Source organism: Sinohyriopsis cumingii, chromosome 5, assembly GCF_028554795.1.
Source record: "Sinohyriopsis cumingii isolate HCF-2022 chromosome 5, ASM2855479v2, whole genome shotgun sequence".
Lineage (NCBI taxonomy): Eukaryota > Metazoa > Mollusca > Bivalvia > Unionida > Unionidae > Sinohyriopsis > Sinohyriopsis cumingii.
Genome location: NC_142965.1, coordinates 34,171,685 through 34,187,660, shown reverse-complemented (window position 1 = coordinate 34,187,660; position 15,976 = coordinate 34,171,685). Strand labels below are relative to the sequence as shown.

Below are 15,976 nucleotides of genomic sequence, written 5' to 3'. Positions count from 1 at the left end.
AAGATTTTGTCTCTCACAAAAGTTCATCTTTTTATCTTTGTTTTTGTTTTGTATTAACTATATTAGAACTGTTTTGTTCAATGATATTTTGAAAATTGTTTTAATTAAATGTCTTGTCCTTGAATTAGATTTTTACGACTTTATTTCTTATGCTTTTGATCTGATTGCAGGTTCACACTATCAATGCATATTGCTTGAAAGAACCTTTTGCGCCATTTTGATATCAGTCATTGATCTTTCTATTTCAGATATAATGAAACATACAAATAAAAGCAATAGGGATCACACAAAGCTAGAGAAGGCAATCAATGTATTGAAAGAAGTTATGACGTAAGTTGAAATATACTGTAGCAGTTATTATTATTTTTAGCTAGTTTATAGTGTTACTAGGAGAATATACAAATAAAACTTTCCATCGTTACCGGTACCTTGCCCATGGGATATGCTGTATTATATTTGAAAATGAAACAAGTTATAACTGGTATTTGATGACACTGAGTCATACTGCTTTGAAAAACAGCAATGAATTTGTTAGAATTATGATAATTTAATGGAATTGATTTGGGTAGGTTTATAGATGTTATATAAAGTATATAGAAGTTAATATATAGTTTACTTGTAAACAGTATAACACTATATATATCCAGTAGGTTATTAATTTTAGTGTTATCCTGTTTGCAGATTTAATGAGCTCATATATATGTACGTGTATTGTTGTCCCTATATCACTAGTCAAGATGGTCACTGCAGGATGTTGGTTGCCTGTTGGGTCCTTTTAGGCACAGTAAATCACTCTTGAGGGTATCCTTTCTATGAGAGAGTGCATTATTTATGTATTCCATTGGTCTGTTTAAGTTAGTATTTGCACTGTAATTGAAAAGCAGGTAAATGATTCTAAATCGATGACTAAAAAAGTGCACATATATTATTACCATATGTAATATATTAAATCAATGGAGATTTTAAGATGGGGCAACACCTAGGGAGGATAGGAACAGTGCCTTCCTAAAACAGACTGGGAACAAGATTGATTAACATAATATTGACAGTGTTTGAACCACTGTTAAATATAATCACCATGTAATTTTTTGTAACACTTTGGAATTTCTGACAACTTTTTGAACAATACAATACTACCTTTCACTTCATTCTTAACTACAGTGATGCCCTAAAAGGCACAGTGAATACCTTACCTGGGGCAGGTAACTTTCACTGAGTCTTGTGCTTACGTTTTAATATCTAGCCAAACATACTAAGCATCAGTGTTATGAATTACTTGTTGAATGATAGCAAGTGACTGAAATCAGCATTCACAGGTTGAAAGTATCCTGCTGGAGTCCTCAGTATTGATGCACTTAGGCATTTACTTTTGCTTTTAGAAGCTTACCCTTGTCGTAATGATACCTGTGACTAACCTGCCAACCCTTACAAATTTGCATTAAGTCTTAAGGAAATTGTCCTGAAAATACAGGCTTAGAAGTGAAACCACAAATTACGAAATACGATTGTTTTTCAGTAAAATCCAGAAACTGGCTTGTCCATGTTTAATTTTGATTTGGGTTTCATATTAGATTCAGTGGAATTATTCACGGAACCAGACTAACTTTACCAGAGTACCTCAGACTAACTTTACCAGATTACCTCAGACTAACTTTACTAGAGTACCTCAGACCATTTAAATTGCACATATTTTGTGATGCAAAATGATCCATTGCTTTGTTGTTTTTTTTAATGGCGTCCAGCAAACAAGCAGTCGGAATGAAAGGGACACTATATCTCTTAAAAAGTTTTGATTGTACAGAAGAATAAAATAGCATATTCAGATTCTTGGGGGGGAAGCAGGAAGGGCAAGAATTATGTTTAGTGGACATCGTGTGTTGATCTGAGTATGTCACGTGGCAGGAAGATGATTGTTGTCACCATGGCTTATTTTTCTTCATAAGGATTATGTCAGGTTGAGAGACATCAAGAACTCCTTGAGCTCCATAGGGTTTGGAACTTCATTTTGTGAAACTGTACTGAAGGTAATTAAGGCTAAAGTAAACTTTACAATCTCACAACGTTTACTGTCAGTACATCGTTCTTGAATCACACTTCTGGACTTTTAAATGCATGTTTTCCAGCTTGACAATAGCAGTACATGACATTTTGTTACACGTTACTGAAAACTGTTCCAGCTTGTGGAACAAGGTCAACTGCCTTACTGAGAAGGTCTTGTTAGGGTTGGCAGGTCTGCTGTCATTTAATTTGAAACTTTATTTCAGAAAAGCATGTTTATGAGTGATGTGACATTGATATATTCCCTTGTGCTCTGTTTAGTACTCTTTCAACCAGACAACTCCTCAGAAAGTTTGTGTATAATGTTGCTTGTTTAGATGCACTTTACATGAGTCTACTTCTGCCTGTGACACGATTGTTCATGTACACTTCTAACATATTATATTGCAGAGCGATGTCAGTAGCATATAGAAAACCGATAGGAAAAATTACATAAAGAAACTTCTCATTCCTAAAGCTTTTCTGATACATATAATAATTTTGGTTTTGGGACATATTTTGTCTTGAAAGCTGAAAGAATCAAACTGAGAAAAATCATGATGATATTATGATAGATTTGTTTTCTTGTAATAAAAGAATCAATGAATGCACAGATTTTGGTTTCAGAACTGTTTTGCATCTTTCATTACTTATTTCACTTGAAAAGCAAATAATCGGAGACAAAATATGAAAATTAAAGTAGATCGTTTTATTTTCAATATGTTATCATTCTTAGTCATATCAAGCAACAATTAAAAATATAATTGATCAAAATAAGTTAGCAGATTTTGTTAAAAGTATAATTGAAAATTTACTGTTAAATTAATATTGCTTATTTATCAGATAGAAAAGTGCAATGCTTTGATACAGCTAAGCAAACATATAGATGATTGTGATTTAATTATAAAATCTGTCTCTTGTAAATTTGCACAAATTAAAATAGCAAAGAACTACATATGAACTTCAATAACATCACTCCCTCTCTCTCGAAGATTATTGTCAGGCATCCACTGGCATAGTCCAGGTGGTTGGAGACCCTAGCAGCATCAAATCTCTTCTCTTTTTCAAGTCTGCAAGAGGGATCTTTTACCAGTACAGAGTCTTGCTCTCTCTCTGCACAAGAAACTACCATTTTAACACAACCTTCCAATAAGCAGCACATTATTTAGCATCCTTCCTAAAGATTGCTTTAATGGAGGTGTTAGGAAAAGCAAGATTGTGCCATCACAGGGTTGCAAACCTGGGACTTAAAGCAAAATGGGCCATTGTGATAACTTAGACCACCGCTCCCATAATATCAAATATTGCAGGAATGTACTTTGGTCTGGCAATATATAATTTAAAATGAGTGTAAATTAAATTTTCAAGTGGGTGAATCTAGAGTTAATGAATATGAAAGTTTTATATACAGTCTTGGAGATTCATCAACTTATTATCCCAGTGCTTTTCAATGTAAAGATGTGGATCATGTTATCCTGATAGTCTTTAAACTTTGGGATATGATTAGGAGCACTCCCTAGATGTGCACAGTGGATGTGGAGTTTAGATCCACACCTGGGAGTAGGGAGCACAACCGTTTTTGAATTGAGATCCACCCCATGGGGAGATTTGCATCTATTATTCTATATTTAATAGTTTCATGAATGTTTAGTAATTTCATGTTTTTTGTAATGTTGTGCAACTCTGTACATTTCAAGTTAGTTACTCTAATCTTTTAACAATGATTGTGGGTGGTCTGCAGATGTACATGGCAGTTTTTGAATTTAGATTCACCTCCTGGGAGTGTGGACATATATGTGTAACCTGAGGAAGGGCTTGCAAAAGGACCAGGATAATGTGGCATAGCTGCAGCTGTTTTATAATTCTTTTGCAATGTATTTATTATTTCAGAAATATCAATGAAGACAAAAGGAAAACTGAGGGTCAGGTTGTGATGTTTGATATTATGAATGATATAGACAACTGTCCAGTGAGTACATCATTAAAGGCTGTGTATTTGTCTGTTCACATGTTCAGGCATGAATGATATTAATTAATTGGTCCAGTTACAATCATAATATAACATTAATTGGATCCATGAGTCATCCTTTCAAAAACACAATACAAGGCTTTAACTCTCATAAAGCCCTGTATTAATAACATGTTTTGCTTATCAACTTACTGGTTAAATGTTCTTATTTAAAAATGTACTCTTTTGTATTTGATTCACAAATGTTTAATCCTCTGAAGTTCATAATAAAAGTAATTAATATTGTAACAATCACATAAACATACAAGTTCACCATTACCACGGTCCTTTTAAAAGCATCTTCTAACTTTCATTGTTGTATCATGCATTACCAAAAACAACCCATCACTCCCAAAATTCTCAAATTTTAAGATTCCCAGTTTATCATAATTACAGGGAGAACAAAAGGTACAAGTTTCCTCTCCAGTCGACCCCATTTACAATAGTAACCCTAATTTCCTGGAATATGTTAACTGCCATAGTGACTGCTCTGTAAAATTTAAAAAGTTGAAACTCTGATCATTTTATGCTCCTTACAATACTGGGGTAAATTATTTTTAAAAATGTACAAGCTCCTATAAATTCAGATATTCCTATATTTTACTATGGTTTATTTCAAAAGTTCTATATTCATAAAATTTCCCCCAGTTTGAAATGTTGATATTGGCAGAACTTCATTAAGTTCTTATGCAAGCAATTTTGTTTCAATAAACTCATTTTTCCTGTTGAAAAGTTACTGTTTCCACATAGTATGATCTTCTATAGGTATCTGAAAGAGTACTGTCACTAACAAATTCATCTCAAGTTCCTAGTTTACAAATATCAGATAAATCTATATTTAAGGTTTCAGAAAGAGAAAATTAGACACAGTAATAAGATTCTTTGTAAGTTTATCTGACAAGGACCAAATATCAAAACTCATTGTATGTGTAATTAAGATTTCTTTACCTTTTAAAAAAATAAATTGTATCATTAGCTTGGTCCATCATCTATGATCAGGTTCCAGAAAAACAATAAATATTTTGTCTTTAATGTGTTGTGTAATTGACAGTCTGTTCAGTTCACATAGTGTCCTTACAAGTTAGAGCTAATACTGTAAATTCATGTCGTGTGACTAATAATCTGTCAAACTGACATAAAGCCTTTACTAGGTAAAGATAATCTGTAAATTCATGTCGTGTGACTAATCTGTCAAACTGACATAAAGCCCTTACTAGGTAAAGATAATGCTGTAAATTCATATCGTGTGACTAATAATCTGTCAAACTGACAAAGCCCTTACTAGGTAAAGATAATGCTGTAAATTCATGTCATGTGACTAATAATCTGTCAAACTGACAAAGCCCTTACTAGGTAAAGATAATCTGTAAATTCATGTCGTGTGACTAATAATCTGTCAAGCTGACAAAGCCCTTACTAGGTAAAGATAATCTGTAAATTCATGTCGTGTGACTAATAATCTGTCAAACTGACATAATGCCTTTACTAGGTAAAGATAATCTGTAAATTCATGTTGTGTGACTAATAATCTGTCAAACTGACACAAAGCCCTTACTAAGTAAAGATAATCTGTAAATTCATGTCGTGTGATTAATCTGTCAAACTGACATAAAGTCCTTACTAGGTAAAGATAATACTGTAAATTCATGTCGTGTGACTAATAATCTGTCAAACTGACATAAAGCCCTTACTAGGTAAAGATAATGCTGTGAATTCGTGTCTGATTGGATAACACTGATCTAAAATATTTTAGAAGTCATCTGATTCAGAGATAAAATGTGCTATTTATTATGGATTTTAATGTGCTGAATTCAAATATGACAATTAAAACAACTAATTGGCAGCTTTGACAAGAAATTTAAGTTTTTACATTTTATGTCTATTTATATTGTGTAGATAGAGTTTTAATCATAAATTGTAAACCTAGGTCTTTTCATGTCTTTATGATTTCTTTATATTATAATATTTCACCTGTCTTGTTTATGTAACACTTTTAAAAACAGCAGAAGGGTTATATAAATAAAATTTATTATGAAACAAAAGGCAAACAACTCTTATCTATATATAAGTACATAGTTTAGTCCATATTCGGTGTCTGCTCGGTGCATTAAATGGAGCATCTCTTGTCACTGTCCAGCAATAGTCTGCAAGCATTGATAGGCTCCATTGGCCCCTATAGTGTATCTCCATTGTTGCAGTGTCCTGGTGAAATCGCTTCGCCATGCTCATTGCTAACTACTCTGCAATTCGATAGAAAAAATCTAGAGGAGAGTACAAAAAATGTATTTTTAGTGACATGTTGTAACCAAGGCTTTTGTATGCCTTGAGGATGTTTTCTACCAACTTCCTGTAGCTTTCTGCCTTGTTGTTTCCGTGAAAATTTGTTGCCACTAACTGGGATGCTTTCCATGCCACCTTTTCCTTGCCATGCAGTGCACGGTCAAATGAATCATCTTGAGGAAGTTCATGAATCTGAGGACCAATAAAGACACTTCCTTTATCTTAGCTTCACTTAACCCTGGAACTTTTCCATGGAGGTACTTGAAAGTTGCTTGTGTTTTGTCGATACCCTTGACAAAGTTCTTCATCAGACCCAGCTTGATGTGGAAAGATGGTAACAAAATCTTCCTTGATTCAACAAGTGGTGGATGATGAACACGTTTCCTCCAAGACTCAATGACTGTCAGAGTTGCCAGTCTCTCTTAATGAAGTAAGAATCTCTTGCATGACTTTCCCATTCACAGAAAAAACTGCAGTACTTTCTGTATCCAGTATGCAGACCAAGCAAGAGAGCAAGAACCTTCAAATCACAATAAAGCTGTCACTGATGTTGATCATAGTTTATGTACCTCAAAAGTTGTTTAATGTTTTCATAGGTTTCCTTCATATGGACTTCATGACCAACTGAAATTGATGGAAAAACATTGCCATTATGCAGCAAAACAGATTTAAGACTCATCTTCAATGAATCAATGAACAGTTTCCACTCATCTGGATCACGAACGCTGTTGAGGCTGCCATCATACCATTGATGTTGCAGGCTACAATATCACCTTTCATGGAGAAGAATGGGACAAGATCCTCTTGACAGTCACGGAACATGGAAACCCTAACATCACCTGTCAGGAGATTCCACTGCTGTAGTCTGGAGCCCAACAGCTCTGCATTACTCTTCAATAGTTCCAAATCCCTGACAAGGTCATTCAGTTCACCTTGTGTTATGAGGTGTGGTACAGAGGAGGAGAATGGCATAAGATATGGGTCATGTGACATTGATGGTTCAGGATTAGAAGTTTCATCCTCTTCCTAGTCTGACTCAAGTGAGAATGATTCTGGTGCATCAAGAACCGGCAGTCCTTCTCCGTGGGGTACTGGGCATATAGCTAATGGAATGTTTGGATAATGCACAGTCCACTTTTTCTTCTTTGAAACACCTTTCCCAGCTGGAGGCAACATGCAGAAATAACAATTGCTGATACAATCTGTTGGCTCCCTCCAAATCTTTGGCACTGCAAAAGGCATAGATTTCTTTGTCCTGTTCAACCACTGGCGAAGATTTGTTACAGCATATGTATGGGGCCCACCTCTTGTCCTGATCTCCAGTTTTGCAGCCAAAATAAAGGTGATGGGCTTTCTTAACCATAGTGGTTATACTGCGCTTTTGTGATGCAAAAGTCACTTCACCACAAACATAGCACAAGTTATATGCATTGTTCGCACAAGTACGAGGCATCTCTGATCATTGTGTCCCTTTGCAAAATCAAACACTGACAAACACTGGCAAGACACTGTATGATTTCTAGAGCTAATATAGGGCAATTTATTTAGCAGAGTGATGTAAACTTAATTATGATTTCATCATCCATGACTTCTAGGAATAACATGATGCAATTCATGTCATGTATGATGCAATACCAGCTCCAGATTGCATCATTCATTGTTTTGACTAAAAGCAAGTACTGTACAAACCCAGTCATAGATTTATTCATAGATCCAGTCATATATGTCAATTTTGGTTTAAATTGGGATCCCTTCCCTTTATAACTCACTTATCCTCCACCATTCCCACGTCAAGGGTCATATATACTGACCCAGTATAATATCTTTAAAACCAGAGCCAATTAACAATTTTAAGCATTGTTTTCGTTCTTATTGACCCAGATTTAGTAAAGCTTGACTGCATTTATTTCGGAAGCATTTGGGCTGTAGACCAGTGTAATCTGTCCAGTTATATCAGCATTTCAAATCTGAATGCCACAAATATACTTTAAATCAAAATTACTTAATGATTATGTGTTGAGCTATTATATGGAATTTCTAAAGTTCAAGTTAAATTCCAGTAATCAGCAAATACATTTTCTCATCTTTTACTAGCAACATAAAATTAGGTAAAATACAGATTTTTTATGAGTGGAAAGGTAGTATTCAGTTTTTTGTATATAATTTGTTCATTAGAAAAATCATCAATCAAAGTATACAACAGTGAAAGTTCATGCATCAATATGAAAGAAATAAATGTACTGAAAACGTTTATGCTAATTATGTCAATGTTGTGATAAAACCAGAGTCCAGAATACATAGAATGAACTCTAATTCTAGAGGTATGAACTTTTCAATGAGTAAGAGGTTGAGAAAACAATCTTTGTTGTGATATTTGCTACTTAAGGTTAAATATTATGACCTCCCTTACAAAGAATACATAACTGAAGCTAAAATAGAAAGCAACAGGCATTTAGAAGTGTGTCTAGTTTTACTTAGCATTGGTGAATATAACTATCTCTGACTGAACCATTCCAAATTAACAGAATTATCTACTCCAGGTCATAGTTGTATAGTCTTAATTGCCATCAGTACTTTTCAATAAGAATTAACAATACAGCTTAATTTTTTAATGGTTTTTATGCATACTGGACAAATTATCAGTCACACAACATGAATTAACAGCATTATGTTATTTAAAGAGCTTTATGTATACAAGATAGATTATCAGTCAGATTATCAATCACAACATTAGCTTTATCTTGCAAGGGCTTTATGCTAACTGGACCGATTATAAATCACACAATATGAACAATAGGTAAAACCCGTTATAATGCAGTTCTGCTTATAATGCAGTGGCAGCATGGTTCCCATTTTTTAATTTAAGGTGACCTCTCTTTTTAACATCCTAAATACATGCTCTCATAAAAGCCAATTATTTGTATCCCTAACAGATTGCGTTTAATGTTGCCTTAACTTCACCATGCACTGTTCCACCATATTGGCACATTTTACGTTTAAATACACATTGCATTTATGATGATTACACTTAAGAGGAACTAAAAGATAGAATTAAACCACAAATTTCACTTAATAAAAATTATTTAATTGGCATTTTAATATTAATGTACTGCCTAAAATCGGCCTAAGTGACATTTTCATTGATCGAAATTTCCTTGAATATCTTTAATTACGATGTACTAAAAATGTCATTCGGAAAGAAAATGTAACCAATTATATGACTCCTTATGAAAAGCTGATTACTTCAAAATGTTGATTAAAATTTCCAGATCCTCTCTACCATTTTCAACCATAAAACACGCGATATATCAACACTTCAGTTAGCAATTTCAATCGTGAATTCAATAAATAGGGATCAGTTGGGGTGGGGGGACTTTCTGGTTTTAAAAAATGGGATCCACACCTGACCTCACGTTATAAGTGGGTTCGTGAGTTATCAGGGCACGAGTTATTGAGGGAGTTGTGTAGCTAACTTCTGGCTCTTTGTAGAGAGAAAGTTCATACTGAGTATGATATAAGGTTACCACTCCATGATCCCTGACACTTTTCATCGTCTCAGAAGAGAGGATATCAGACAAAACAAGGACTTATCTGACCTAGTCTCCAACTTTGAGTATATGTCACCAAAAACATTTACATTATGCCCAATGCAGAACCCATCTTTGGTATTAACTAGCTGAACAAAACATATTTGAACCACTTTCTTGGGCATCTCTGGCACTCCTTTCTTACAAGACCTGCTTCCTCATGGCGTTAGCGACTTAAGGCAGAACTAGCCAAATACATGCCCTGTCAACAGACCTGAATTACATGCAGTTCCGACATGATATGTCAGTCTTACTCATGCCGGCATCCTCTTTCATAGACTGGAACTGCCTTCCTTCCATGGGTAGCAAGACTTTAGTCATGAAACCTCTGTCTCGTCTGGACACATCGGCTGAAGATGAACTACAAGACCAAGTTTATTCTTTAAAGAGGTCTCATAATAAAACAGAACCATTGCGTCAAGGGAGATCACATCTCTTTCTACCTCTCAAGAAGGGACAGGAGAATATATCAACACAGACACAGACTATCTGGTTCTGGATTAAGTGGGTTATTCACTTTGCTTATAAGGAAATAACTGCAGTTCAAATGAACTTATTACACCTTTTGGCTCACAAGGTTAGAGCAGTTGCCACCAGTCTAGCCTTTGATAGGATCTGTTCACTAACCGACATCATTCAGGCTGTGGGTCGGAGTTTGGAGTCCACATTCTCTAGCTTTTATCTCTGTCATCCCAGAGGGCCCAGTTTCATCTGGTATTACCTATATCCACAGCTCAATAGGTCACCCTTAATGGTAGATTGACAGCTTCTTAAGATGCAACTTTATGACTTCCACTGGATTTGTGGGTGGAACATTTTTCCCTATTTGAAGCCACGTCCTGACAGATGGAGTCCCCTCCAGTTGGGTTACATAGAAGTTGTCTTACATACCTTAGGAGACTGGAAATGGTATCTCCAGGGTAAGGGGATGTACCTCCCTGCACATCGTATCTATTCTCTTTAGGTATTATGCTTGGGTAGTGTATTTAAAGAAGAAACCAATTTTTCTTAGTAGAATATGTTTCTTCGAGAATACTAAGCCAATCATAATGCATATACTCCCTCCCAGCCTCCCCGCATTTACATATATAATGTACCTTCCACTCGGGTAGTAACTGACACATTCTTAGACTTTGCCACCAAGTCTTAAACCTAAGGGAAGTTAATTCAGGCTGACCGCCACATGGGTCGGTAGACAACTTTTAGTTCCCTGGGAGGGCTAGATTTGCAAGATATTAGTGGTTCTCTTAAGGTATTATGATTGAGTAAGTTTTCTCGATTAAACATTTTGCATGGAAAAATTGGTGATTAGGGAATGATAAGAAGCTTCCTCAAACTATTGTTACTAGCATTTAAACGAAAAGGAATAACACTAGTGAGGTGATTAATATTTATATACACTAAAAGCAGAATCTTTTAAAAGATTTTGATTTCAGCAGAGCTCCAACAGAGTGGAGCAGGAAGAGAGAGAAATGAATCATGAAGTGTTTGCTAAATAATAAACTAGGGCATTTCCTCCTCCCCCTCATTTTACTACCCTCCACTTATTTTTGTGACAGGGGAGAAGCTCCTGCCTATAGATCGATAAATACCTGGCAGTATCTCTGCATTATTAATAGAGGCAGATTTCTGGTGATCTGTCTTGCTTAAACATGCTTTGCGACTTATACCAATCATGTGACAGTGACGAAACAGCTCCAGATTTGTACGTTTTTGTATATTTTTGAGAGATAATTTGAAAGAAAGGACTAAAAGTGTTTAGTGTGAACAAGAAGAAGATAAGAAAATGGAAGTGACAGCAATATTTCCAGTGGCAGCAATGAGTGTCATGAAAATGATGTGACTAGCACAAAAATATACAAACCCATTTTAGTGAATACTGGAAAAACATCTGTGAGAAGAAATAAGTTTGAAAGATGACAAGTTTTGAAAATGTTATTTTAAAAGCTATAGAAAACTTTTTTCCTTGGGAAGATAAAAACAGTTTATTACAGTTAGGTCACTTTTGTTTCTTTATTTTCAGGCCACATTGTTGTCCTCACATCGAAGTTTTGTAACCAGAATAGATGTGATAGAGCTGACAGAAAGTCTGTGTGGGAGAGGGGTGCCCTTGTCAATATTTTTATTCAGTGATAGCATAGAGGTTTGCCTTTATTTTCTTTTCAGTTTTTAATCGAGTGGGTGGTGTGCAAATGTCCACTTTTGACTTGAAATCTAAAGAATAAGAATAGTGTCTTTATTAATCAATTCATATTTGACAAGATACTTACAAAGGTAATAATTATGTATCAAAAGATACTTTCATACATATATATTTGTTGGTTGGCCAAAGTTTGCCTTCCAAGTAAAACTCAGAAATATTAGTCAAAGTACAAATCTCCCTCGTTAACTCGCACACAATGGGGTCCAAAAACATAGACCACACTGTAAGCAAGGGTGCAAGTTACCAAGCAGACCACCCCAAAAATCTACTAGACATCGAGAAAAACCGTGGGTTGGTGGGTGAGTGGGAACATGGCTGTTTAATTTCTGAATCTTCATTTTACAATCATGTCAAGAATAATTGTCAGTAAAGCACCTTTTCTAATGAAGTTGTTCGTTATTTTGTATAAATTACATTTATTTTCAAAATGTCCAACATCTGAATGATCGTTATCATTATTCCAACTGGTTTCATCTACTGTAACATTTATGCAAATGCATTTGTGTATTACATCACTGTTGTTTTGTTTTATTGATTAGTCTGGTTAGTTGATTAGTCTTGTTCCTGGAGAGGTATGTAATAGTGTAATGCGAAGCAAAGAGCCTGCAAAGCAGGGAACCAGACCTACTGTTGATATACCACCAAACAAATGTCCTTTTTTTCAAAACTTAGCAACATTTGTTTTTTGTGTTCAGTTAGTGCGATATTGATGCCATGATTTCATTGCAGGTAATAGTGAAACTTCCTATCATCCTTGAGGATATCTCTAAGTGCAAGTTCAGGAATTCTCTGAAACTCCACTCCCCACAAATGTTCATATCTTTAAAACAAAGCTCCTTATTGAATGCAGTAGTAATTTTGCTTGGTTGCCTTGCTATCTTTAATCACAGCTGTGTTTGGATTGGTTAATTTATGATAGTTTAATTATATAACATTTATAACAGTGTTCGATTGATAAACTGAAATGACTTCACCCAACAGATCTTAAGATTGTTGGATTTGCATGACTTTTAACTTTTCTTTTTATCCCACCTCCTTTATTTGATTCAAAAGATGTAATTAACATGATAATACAAAGGAGGCCAGCTTTCATTCAACAGTACAACAAATACTTCTGCAAGTCAGATATCAAAACACGGTCGGCACTTAATTAGGTTCTTAGAGAAGCACTCGCTTTCGTAGCTGTTACTATAGACTGACACATTTTACGCTTAAATACCCATTGCATTTATGATCATTACACTGAAAAGGAACTAAAAGATATAAATAAAACATAAATTTCACTTGATAAAAATTTATTTAATTGGTATTTATTTATTAAAGTACTGCCTACACTAGGTGTAAGTGACATTTTCATTGATAGAAATTTGTTTGAATATCATGAATATGGTGTACAAAGAATGTTGTTTGGAAAAGAAAATGTTAAAATTTTTATGACTTATTAAAAGCTGACAGTTGCGGGCACAAATTGCTGATGTTGTGTCCAAAATGCATGCATGCTTGGCTTGACAAAAATGGAAGAGATCATGACCAGTGTCGCTAGTAAAACACAAATGCCTAGCACATCAGCTGTAGGAATGGTACACCTTGGTCTCGTAGACAAGGATAAAGATTTTTGACACTTTAAATGTGCCCAAAGTCAAAATTCAGGTCTGGAATGTGTTGTCAAAACAGGACAGGACTGTTGATATTTCATTGTAAATGTTGCAAACTTAGTGGGGGCAAATGTTGGTCCCCAGCTTAAGGGCAATGGAACTGTTTAAGAACCATAAAAACAATCTGTGAGAATTACCACTGGATTCAGTCAGGGGCTTTTTCAGGGACAATTTTAAAATGTCATCCATTCTCTTCAACAACTTCAGTTTTAAGCGCTGGGAGCTCATAAAACCAGAGCTAACTGACATGTATCAGCCCATCTGCGCTGCATTGAACCCCATCTAACTGGTTTATTGGAGATAACCCAAATGGTCCGATAACTAAGATTAATGGATCTCAGAAGGCTGTAACTCATCTGCTTGGAAAAAAGCAAGAGAAAGCAATTATCATTGGCAACACAACCATCGCTGGAGGCAAGGCTTCAGACAAGTTAAGAAACAAGGAATCAGGGTTCCCAAACATCGGAAGGATCAGTAACATCTTCCCAGGCTGTCAGTATTCAGCATCATGTAAGTACATATGATGTTTCTTGTATGAACAATACACCAGACACATTTGTTGCTGGGAAAATTTCAGCATGGTTTGAAGGTTTGCAGAATATTACTTCGAATGCTTGGATTTTGAATACTGTGCAACGTTATAAAAAAAGAGTTAGAACAGAGACCTGTCTAAACATATATATCAAACCAAATCACTTTCACTGAAGGGAGACAGATTAATGCTGAAATTTCACAATTTTCTTGCAAAGGGTGTTTTTCATAAAGTTATTTCAACACCAGGACAATATTTTCCAAACAATTTCATTCCACCTTAAAAAGATGGGACTGAGACTTCTTTTGAATTTACAACAATTTCATAAATGTGTCGACGATGGATATCAGAATGGAAACTCAAAACAGCTGTTAATGCCATTATCAAAAAGGTGCATCAGTTTACTAAAAGGTTGCCTACTACTCTGTTCCAGTGGCCCAGAAACACAAATTTTTTCAGTTTTTTTGTGGTTTGGGGATATATATGAATTTAACAGCTTGCCAAATGGTTTGGCATCACCACGTGTTTTCACCAGGCTATTGCAGCCACATTTGTATCATAAAGATTAAAAGCTTTCGCAAATGTGGAATGCATTGATAGTTTCTTCATACATCCAGTGTAGGGAAATGTTAAGGAAATAGTTCGTACACTTGATGGATTGGGATTCACTATTCCCTCAGAAAAAGCTGTTTGAACCCACCCAAAAATAAAATTTGTGGGATCACTATTCACCCAGAATAATCTGTGTTTGAACCTACCCAGAAATAAATTTTGTGGGATTCTTGCAGGATTCTGTCACAATAACTGTCATTAACTCGAGATAAAGTGGACAGACTTGATGCTGTTTGTTGTGATTTTCTCTGGAAAAGGAACATCACTATTCATGAATGGGCTCAACTTGTGGGATGTCTTCATGGTAGCAACCTGCATGTGGAGTGTGCATCTTTACATTCTAAAGATCTGGAACACGAGAAAATAAACACTTAAAGACAACTTAATGTGATTTCCGGTCTTATTTGTCATTTTCGGCAGAGAGCAGACAGTGTATATCTTGGTGGATATCTAATGTGCACTCCAGTTCTAAAGTAGTCTTACATGGTGAACCACAGGTTGTCTTTCACCAATGACAGCTTGCTAGTTGGTTGGGGGGTGAGGATAAATCATACAACCAAAGCTCAGACAGGTGGACATTGAGATCAAGATGAAAACCTAATCATATTAACCTCTTGGAACTGATAGCCTGTTGTTGGACATAACAATCTCTTTGGAGGTGAAGAATGCTCATGTGCACATCTACATGGATAACTCTGTAGCAGTTTTCATATGTGAACAAAATGAGGGACCACATTTCAAATTTGCATGAATTATATTGCGATATCTGGCTGTTGTGTGCAGTTAGGAGTATCTGGTTAAGTACTCTCATTTTCCAGGTACACCAAATTGTTTTGCAAATAGATTGTCTACAGACCTGACCAAAAAGTTATAGCATTTGATGCTTTTTTCTTTAAAATGGATTTACAGTTGTCATTATTGCTTTCCACCTTTCAGTCTGCGCGAAGCAGTGCTACAGAAAGTGGCCCAAGATAAAGCAGTTTTTATATTTGGTGGCATCATGTACACCACACCTCTGGTTTTCTGAGCCTCCCGCATGCAGTGGTCGGTCCTTGTTTTCTG

At 35.4% G+C, this 15,976-nt stretch overlaps 1 protein-coding gene across 1 annotated transcript in view; it reads left to right on the top strand.

Annotated features, from left to right (window-relative positions):
• Window positions 1-15,976, top strand: part of LOC149798915 (protein ECT2-like) — a 191,614-nt gene that overhangs the window by 122,901 nt on the left and 52,737 nt on the right. Inside the window, exons 15-17 of the mRNA XM_089957002.1 lie at window positions 249-330; window positions 3,928-4,006; window positions 11,936-12,055. Coding sequence (XP_089813128.1) covers window positions 249-330; window positions 3,928-4,006; window positions 11,936-12,055 — 281 coding nt within the window. The remainder of the gene's footprint in view (window positions 1-248; window positions 331-3,927; window positions 4,007-11,935; window positions 12,056-15,976) is intronic.